This window comes from Capsicum annuum, chromosome 7 (assembly GCF_002878395.1).
Source record: "Capsicum annuum cultivar UCD-10X-F1 chromosome 7, UCD10Xv1.1, whole genome shotgun sequence".
In the NCBI taxonomy this organism is placed as follows: domain Eukaryota; kingdom Viridiplantae; phylum Streptophyta; class Magnoliopsida; order Solanales; family Solanaceae; genus Capsicum; species Capsicum annuum.
Window position 1 is genome coordinate 43,092,368 of NC_061117.1, and position 10,195 is coordinate 43,102,562.

The window sequence follows — 10,195 nt, forward strand, 5'->3', positions numbered from 1 at the left end:
TTCTAGTGACTAAGTCACTTACCAACTCAAATTCAACACACAAAAATCACCTTTAAAGTCCATTTACTTAACCATTTTCTAGTGACTTAGTCACTTACCAACTCACATTCAAAACACAAAAATCACCTTCAAAATCTCTATACTTAACCATTTTCTAGTGACTAAGTCACTTACCAACTCAAATTCAAAACACAAAAATCACCTTTAAAGTGCCTATACTTAACCATTTTCAAGTGACTAAGTCACCTAACAACTCACATTCAACACACAAAAATCACCTTTAAATTCCATTTACTTAACCATTTTCTAGTGATTTAGTCACTTACCAACTCATATTCAAAACACAAAAATCACCTTTAAAGTCCCTATGCTTAACCATTTTCTAGTGAATAAGTCACTTACCAACTCAAATTCAAAACACAAAAATCACCTTTAAAGTCCATTTACTTAACCATTTTCAAGTGAATAATTCACCTAACAAACCATTTTCACACAACTAAGTCATCTAAGAAAGCACATTCAACAAACAATCAACAACAATGCTAGTGAATCGCACAAGGTCACACAAGGCTTCACTAGACTTCAATATGAACAATAAAAAGAAGATAACAACAATGCTAGTGAATCACACAAGGCCACAATAAAAAGAAGATAACAATAATGTTAGTGAATCGAATAAGGCCACACACGACTTCACTAGACTTCAATATGAAAAAAATACTTTATTATAACAAATTAGAGAGAAGTCAACTTACCTTTGCTTGGCCTAAATTAAAGTCAAAGCGACAAGAGATCACCAGAAAAATAGCAAAACAATCCTTTTCCTTAATTCAGATTCTGTCAAACGGTAACATCAAATTTCAAGCTACACACTAGGCATGTAGAATTAAAAAGTCTTGATAATTACGCAAAATAACAAATGTCTTGTCATCCTTATTTACTCATATTTTTATTGACAACATTGAGATTTTATAGTCGAAATATGGTCGAAAAATAAGGTAGTTCTGACTACTTTTCATTTCAATTTTATAGTCGCTTTAGTATCCTATAAAATCATCTACTAAACATGTAACTGAAATGGTCACCTACTGAACTTCAGTATTTTTCATGATAACACATATGCCATAACATAGTTAATCTCATAAATGTGTCACTTCTTTTAATTCGAACAGATTTGTATGACTTATTGATGCATGCATGTATTAAAGTAGTCAACTTATCTACTTGATAAATGCTTGAAAACACAAAATTTTATAAATCTAATGAAAATACTTTTATCGTATGTTCAAATGCTCATCAATTGAATATATCGTACCTAGAGTTTCTACAACAAATTCATTAATAAGTTTAATAGGTTGTCCATGTATTCCCCCAAATAAAAAGAAATTACATTCATAATTGAATTGTTGACTTTCATAATCGTATTACAATTCTAAACATAATAAAAACAAAATTCTTATCTCTCTCAGACAGCTAATACTACAAATCATTGTTCTAAACCGGGGTCCTTGGTTTTAGTCACTTGGAACCATAAAATGGATTTTAGGGTTTTAAAATCCTAAAGGAAGTTTTTGGAACTTACAGGATCTAGGGGCGGTGGAGAACGGCGGAACACGGTAGACCGGTTTGATTTGGAAAACTTTTTGGTTGAAATCGCGATTTGGAATGAGGGCACACGATTGTTTTTTATTTTGGGATTTATATATTTAAGTGGGTCGGGTCGGGTCGGGCTTTAATTAATCAATTTTTTTTTATATTTTATGAAAACCGACCACAAGTGGTCGATTTTTTGAAAATTTTGAAAAACCGATCACATGTGGTCGGTTTTTATAAAATATAAAAAAAAATTATAATTAGTTAAAATATAACTTTTTTTTATAAGTTAGTTAGAAAAAATATTAATCAATTAATTCATTAATTAAGTAAATTAAAATTTTACAAAAATGAACACAAAGAAAATTAAATATTTATGTCATGCCTACTTCAATCGTGATTTTCTTATATTATACCTAATTAATTAATATAAATCAGTTACGTATTAAAAAATTAAAAATATTTAATAAAAATATTGAAATAGACGTTTAGAAAATGTTAATCAATTAATTAACTTAATTAAAATTTTACAAAAATAAATTCTTTTTTGATGTTTTCCATTAACTTGAAACTTATATGGGATCACTTTAAAAAAAAATTCACAACTCTTTATTAAGACAATTTTAGTCCCTTATAGTTAGTACAATAAAAAAAAATAATTATAAATTACAATCATTAAAAACTAAAATTATTTAAAAAATATAATTAATTATCAATGACATATAAGTTTGAATAACTTATAAAAATATTGTTTTACAAATTTCATTCTTTTTTAAACGGACTAAAAAGAAAAGTTGATCATTCTTTTTTAAACGGAGGAGTACTGTTTTAATCATAATCATGTTCTGTTTGATGTATAGTAGAAACTCGACTGTATGCCTTTATCTTTTAAAGTAGAGGAAAAACTTTCTTTTGCTGCAAGTGCATAGAAATTAAACTGATTAACAAATATGTTACTGTGATGTTTGAACAGTTCTACTGGAATACTGCTTTAACAAGCCTGGATCCAGAGATTTTCCCCAACGCAACGAGCTTGGAACCATCAAGATTTGAAGGAGCTGGACCTACACCATATACATATATTCCATTTGGGGGAGGACCTCGAATGTGCATAGGGAAAGAGTTTGCTCGGCTTGAGATGCTCGTGTTTCTGCACATTTTAATCAGGAAATTTAGTTGGAAATTATGTGTTCCGAATGAGAGAATTATATATGATCCAATGCCTACCCCTGTTGAAGGACTTCCCGTTAGCCTTCAACCTCATAGTTCTTGAGATTGTTATGATTTATTTTCCTTTTCTATAGATACATCAGAAGCATTGTCAACCACATAAATAACAAATTAAACCCCTTTATACATTTGATGTTGTGTAAGAACTGATTAAAAACTTCCAGACTAGTAAGTAAAGTACTTCAACCATATCAAAAACAGCATTAACTCTCATCCAGGTATGATATAGCAATTTTCGGCTCTAACAACTGTTATATATGTATGTGTGCGTGGTAATAGAGTTTCACTTGGTAAGCAAAGATTTTGCAGTCTTGGTCGCATTTTCCTCTGTGAAACCATACTTGTTGAATACTTCTAAATACGGTTGCTGGATCCAAAATCATCGATCCCAATCACAATCCCTTCATCTCCGACATACTCCTTCCACCCTAAGGGTGAGCCTGCCTCCACACTAACACGTTTTAACACCCTTGAAGGTAACACAAGCTCCTTGTAATCCCTTGTCTGCCTATCGAAAAGCCTCCAACACACGAGTGAAACAACTGTAACTCTCTCCCTTCTTTTCTAAGCATGTTTGCGCTAGCTTCACACAAGCACAGCTCTGATCCAGTGCCAATCAATATGATCTCCTGTAGCTCCTCCTCAAAAATTGTCACTAACAATGTAACCACCTTTCCCTACTGCATCAGCCAATGTTCCTTCCACATTGGCTGCCACTTTTGCCTTGATAATGCAAGAAGGCTAGGTATGTTTCGGTTTTCAATTGCTACTTTATAGGCTTCAGCAGTCTCTTTGCGTCAGCAGGTCGGATGAGCAGCAAGTGGGGAATAGTTCGAAGACCAGCAAGGTGCACAATTGGTTGATGAGTTGATCCATCCTCGCCTATTCCGACCATCGTGGGTAAAAATGTAGAGCACTCCAGCATGGCGAAGAGCAGATTAATCTGACAGTGTTGAATATTAAACAGAAAAAAGTGACAGAAAAATTGATGGAAAAACAGAGAATTCGTTCTTTATTGAAGCAAATAGCCTGTATATATAGGCTTACAAACTTATAAGCAACTCATTGCTTACAATTAGGACTCAACTTACTCCTAACTAATACCTGCAATTTGACTAAATCAAAAACACTAAAAAAATAGCTAACAACTTTAAAGCTTATCTAAACAAATTATTAATGACTTAAGACATAAAAAAAATATGGAGATAAACAAATAACCACGTCTTTCATATTCTGGTGTTGATATCTTCAATACTCCTCCTCAACACCAGCTTCTTCTTTATTCACCCCGCCAAGCTGATGATAAAATCTTTCAAACTTATTTCCACTCAAGCCTTTTGTAAATAAATCTGCATCTTGGTCTTCCGTTCTAAAGTGCTTCAACTCAATTTCCTCTTGCAAGTCTTTCTCTCTAATAAAATGGTAATGCACCTCCACATGTCTAGTTCTAGCATGAAAAACTGGATTCTCTGCCAAACGTTTTGCTGATAAGTTATCACAATACAGAGGAATTTGATACACCACTTGTTGATGCGACTCCTTTAACAATTGCATAAGCCAACTGCTTTCCTGAGGTGCCATCGTTGCTGCTCAGTACTCTGCTTCAGTGGTTGACAAAAACATTGTTGGTTGTCTTTTGCTACACCAAGAAATTGCTCCTGACCCAAGCATGAAAACATACCCGATAGTTGAGCATCGAGTATCATGGTCACCAACATAGTCAGCATCACAGTAACCAACTAGTTTACAATCTTCACCTCTTTTGTACATAATACTATAACCTAGCGTATTTTTCACATATCTCAGAATTTGGCGAACTGCTTCCAAGTGAGGTTTCTTCAGATGTTGCATGTATCGAATCATCATAACAACTGCAAAAGAAATGTCTGATCTTGTTAAAGTTAAGTAAATAAGACTTCCTACCAACTGCCGGTACATTGCAGCATCTTCTAAATCTTTTCCTTTATAAGCACATATTTTAGAGTTTGGCTCTATTGGCATCGAGATTGGCTTACACTTAAGCATTCCGAACTTCTTTAGCAAATCTCTGGAATATTTTTGCTGATGGAGAAATATTTTACTTCTTGAGAGTAACTGACCTCTATACCAAGAAAATGCTTGAGCTGTCTAAGTTCTTACATTTGGAAACAAACTGAAAAGTTTTCCTTAGTTCGGAAAATTTCTTCTTCATAATCTCCTGTGATGATTAAATCATCCACATATACTAGTATAGTAGCTATTTTCTCTTCTTTAGATTTGACGAATAAGCTAGCATCTGCACTAGTCACCAAATACCCACTATGAGTAATAAATTCAGCGATCTTACCATACCAAACCCTTGGTGCTTGTTTTAATCCATAAAGCGCCTTCCGTAGCTTACACACATACTCAGGGTAATCTTGATTTTGAAAGCCAAATGGCTGATCCATGTAGATCTCTCGATCCAACTCCCCATGCAAAAATGCATTCTTTATGTCCATTTGCCACAAATTCTAATTTTTACAAGCTGGAAGTGCTAATAGGACTCGTACAGTTGTAAGGTTTGCAACTGGACTAAAAATTTCATCATAGTCTAGTCCATATTGTTGAGAAAATCCATGAGCCACCAAACGAGCCTTATGCCTTTTGATTGACCTATCTGCTCGACTTTTTATCTTGAAGACCCACTTGCAAGATATTGGCTTCACATCACTTGGTTTTGGTACAAGCTCCCAAGTCTGATTCTGTTTTAGTGCTGCTATTTCTTCTTTTATAGCTTTACTACACTTGTGATCCTGAGATGCTTCTTCAAACGTCTCAGGCTCATTTGTACCTTCTTCCTCTACTATTGCGGCATTGGCATACTTTGGATTTGGCTTTCTGAATCTTGTTGATTTTTTTAGCTGAGTTGGTGTTTCCACTCTACTAGGTTCAGCTTGTTCACATGGTTTTTGATACACACCAGTTTGCCAGGGACATTGGGCTACACCTTCTTCGACATTGTCTTCGTCATCTACATCTTTTGCTTCTCCTAAATCCAATTGGATTTGAGAAGATTGCACCACATCTTTAAGAACATCTAATTCTAGCAGTACTTCCTTGTCTGATGACCACCATGAAGAAGATTCATCGAACACCATATTCCGGGATGTGTAACACTTTTTGGTTGTCGGGTCACAACATCACCACTCTTTTCTTTGACTGTCATATCCTACAAAAATACATCTAACAGCCTTTTTCTCCATTTTGCTACGTATCAGGTACAAATATATAGAAAACACATACGAAAACTCAAAAATAACTAACTGAAGGTTTTATATTCCATAATTTTTCGAAAGGTGAAATAAAACATAACCTTTGTTGAGGAAACCTATTGATCACAAATGCAACCGTCCTCATTGCTTCTACCCAAAAACATCCTGGTACATTCTTCGCGTGAAGCATGCTTCGACAAATTTCTGTCAGGTGCTTGTTCTTCCTTTCTGCTATGCCATTCTGTTGTGGAGTGCTAGCACATATGAACTGATGACGTATTCGACTTTCTTGAAGGAAATCATAGAACTTGTCTGAGGTATACTATCCCCCATTATCACTGCATAGACAAGAAATTCTTTTGCCAACTTTCGCTTCTGCTACCTTCTTAAATTCTTTAAACTTTGAAAAAATTTTAGATTTTTCTTTCACAAAGTAAATCCACACATACCTTGAGAATTCATCAATAAAAGTCACCATGTACTTCATACCACCTATCAAAGCTTGTTTCACAAGACCAAACACATCGGAGTGCACCAACTCCAATGGTTCTCTTGCTTGAAAGTGGGATTCTTCGAAAGGTAGCTGATGTGCTTTTCCATACTGGTAGCCTGCACATAATGTGTCTTTTCTCACTTCAAGTTGTGGAAGTCCCTTCAACATCGACCTCTTCATCATCACCTCTAATTTGGAATAGCTAACGTGACCCAGCTGTATGTGCCACACGTCTGCTGTTTCATTTTTTTTTGTCTTGTCTACATATACAGCTTCTGCAGACATTACATAGACTGATTTCAACCTTTGTCCTTTCATCACCGGTTCTTCTATAATCTTCAGTTCTAGATAGACCTTCACATCTTGTGGTCCAAATAGAACAAAATGGCCAGAAGATGTTAACTGTGTCACAGAGAGAAGGTTTTTCTTCATACCTGGGACATGGTAAACATTTTGGAGCGGTACCTCTGTATCACTATGTTGAGGAGAAACTACTGTATTACCAATGTGAGCTATCGGTAACTTTGAGTTGTTCGCCGTTACGACTACCCCACTGCCCTTATACTTTGACAGGTGCTGCAACTTTTCTTTGTCACCCGTCATATGATTTGAGCATCCCGAGTCGACAATCCAATCCTTCTCGTAATCAATTATCTTTGTCATTGTAACGAGAGCCAATTCTTTTTCTTCTACAGCAAAGAATGCATCTGCATCCCATTCTTCTTCACTATTTGATGTGGCAGCATTGCTCTCAACAATCTTTTTCTTTGACCAACAATCTTTTTCCATATGACCTTTTTTTATGCAATTATAACACTTCCCTGGAAACTTCTTACCATCGTCTTGATTCTGCGAAGCTCCTCCTGCACGAACACTCTCTCCACCTTGATAACTTCTTGCCATATAGTTATTCTTCTTGGATATACCAGTGGTATGTTGTTTGGAATTCCACCTTTCTCGATTGGCATAGAGTGACTCTTCTTCCTTCTTTAACGAGACTTCTCCCATTTGCTTAGCTAAGGCTTCTTGACCAGCTAACAAATTTTTGAATTCTACCAGCGACGGTTGAACTTGCTATCCTTGTATGGCAGCAATGAGGCTCCTAAATTATGGCTTCAAGCCATGAATGATGATGCGCTTTATCCTAGTATCACCAATAGGAGCCTCCGGATCCAACTCAGAAATCTCCCGGCATAGCGACTTTACTTTATGAAAGTATTGTGAGATCGCCATGTCGCGCTGTGACACTGACAGCAACTCAGACTCTAAGAGTTGGAGCTTCATATCGTTCTTCTTGGAGAACATCTTGGCGAACGTATCCCAAGTTTTCTTTGGAGTTTTGGCATCATGTATATGCTCTAGTACATTTTTTTCGACTGTGGTCTTCAATGCGAACATTGCTTTGCCTGCTTTTATTCTCCACTTCCGTAAGATATCTTCGTGTCTTCAGCTTCTGGAGACGTAACCTCGTTTCCATTTACTACTTCCCACAAGTATTGGCCTTGCAAGTAGGACATCATGCATATAGACCAAGAATTGTAGTTTTGGTTGTTGAGTTTCTTGATTCCACCACCTACTTGAAGATCACCCATCCTGACAACACCTAGACGAACCTGGATTTGATACCAGAATGTTGAATATTAAACAGAAAAAACTGACAGAAAAATTGATGGAAAACTCTGTTCTTTATTTAAGCAAATAGCCTGTATATATAGGCTTACAAACTTATAAGCAAGTCATTGCTTACAACTAGGACTCAACTTACTCCTAACTAATACCTGCAATTTGACTAAATATTACTTTTGGTTTCTCTGGCGCTCAGATGAAATAACTTGTGTCCAAGTTCTTGAAGTTACTCAGAGCAATGGACCACTCAATGAGATGGGAGAGTCTGACTGCTAACAAGTTGATTACCAGCAGGTATTTCCTTCTTAAACGAATATGTATTTGTTTTCTTTGAGAATGCAACCACAAACACATTTCAGATGAATTAGTTTCTAAAAGCAGATGGATGCATAATTTACCGGTAATGAGCATTCCCAGCCAGGAAGAATCCCATCAGCAAGAAGAAGCTTGAATTCTGCTGCTTTCTCGGGGAACTTGTTCAGGTAATAATAAAGTTTAGAGTGCCACTCCTGCTCCAGCCTTCCACCGAGATCTGCATGTGCTTGCATTTCCCTGATAACAAATGCACCTACTATCTTACAACACAATCCTCCTTGTCTTTAATTATAAGGTGCATAAAAATTACCTGTAAACCATAGGAATGACATGGAAAGGTTCTATATCATCCCATTTAATTTTCTGTTTCATTTGCGTTACATCATTATCATCAAAGGTTCCATGATGAGCCTTTGATGTTCCTTCCTTTCTTGACAATTTCCCTAGTGTCCTTTTCACCTGAAAATAGGAAGTTTCAGTAGGCAGAGCACAACCACATCAGGAATAATTCAGAACTTGGAAGGTGGTATACAAATTATGGAGCATCACAATCCAGATTCCAGATGAATGAAGACATTTTCTTGACATATCTATTCTGTTCTATGCTCCAAACCGACTCTGCATACCCAGACGAAAGTTGGTTTTCCCGTCTCACTATGCGCAGAGATTAACGCATTCTTGAATGCTTCTAAATTCCTTGCGAGTTATCTACAGTGAGTGTTCCACCCAGGAGCTTCAAATTGTGCCGATATGTCTTCTGAAAGTGCAAGATCAGTACTACTATCAATAGTATTATGGTTATCGTCATGTATCAATGTAAGCTTGTGCAACTTCCAAAGTGCAGCCAGGGATGCAGCCTCGTTTGATATGATTTCCATAGAGCATCTATCACCCATGATGCAGCACCTGAAGAAAATTTATCCAAGTAAAATGTTGTTCGTTCATCCGCAAATTAAAGAGGATGAGTCAGCCTCTTTATGTTCTGTGATCAACAACGGGAACGTCAGGCTTATTAAATCTAGCACCTAAGTTAGTTTCTGCTAAAGCAAGACCAACCGCATTTGCTACACCTTTTGCCCCAAAGGGCCTGTAGTATAACTCAAAAATTGGGAACTCATGATACCATGCTGTTAAAAGTTTCCTGTGAAAACAATAATATCATTGTATCCTACAAAAATATCCAATATAATTCATATCAAGTTATGAATGGTTCTTTATACAACTTTCTGCAAATTTTCCTTGTTAACCAAGAAGCTTTTAGTTTGGTGGTACTACTCGTTGGTAAAGCCTTGGTTAGTGCTAGCAAGTGGGTAGGGCGGACTGAATATGTAGTGAATTGGTTAGACAAAAAAACAGATAAACATCCACCCTGTTCATACTTTGTAAGGATAAAATATAGATTGAATGTAAGGTAAGACAGCGTACAATAGATCTTTATGTCTCTTTTCATGACCCCTTGAATAGCGGGAACTATAGTGCACCGTGCTGCCCTTTTTTTTAATGGCGGAAAAAATAAGTACCCATAGTTATTGCAAATTGAAAAGAAAAAACTTAACAATCTAGTCCAGCAGTATGTTCGTCTTACATTAACCGCCTTTCATTTCTCACTGACTCAAAACTCCTACAGGAACCAACTAAAAATAGAAGAGTAAGATATATTCTGAAAAAAGCTACAAAGATGTTACACAGACCATTTATAATTATG

The 10,195-nt window shown here is 36.0% G+C and overlaps 1 protein-coding gene across 1 annotated transcript in view; it reads left to right on the forward strand.

Moving 5' to 3' along the window:
* Positions 1 to 2,950, forward strand: part of LOC107876441 (beta-amyrin 28-monooxygenase) — a 12,579-nt gene extending 9,629 nt beyond the window's left edge. The window contains exon 4 of the mRNA XM_016723365.2: positions 2,567 to 2,950. Coding sequence (XP_016578851.2) covers positions 2,567 to 2,866 — 300 coding nt within the window. The 3' untranslated portion in view covers positions 2,867 to 2,950. The remainder of the gene's footprint in view (positions 1 to 2,566) is intronic.
* Positions 2,951 to 10,195: the final 7,245 nt, after the last annotated feature.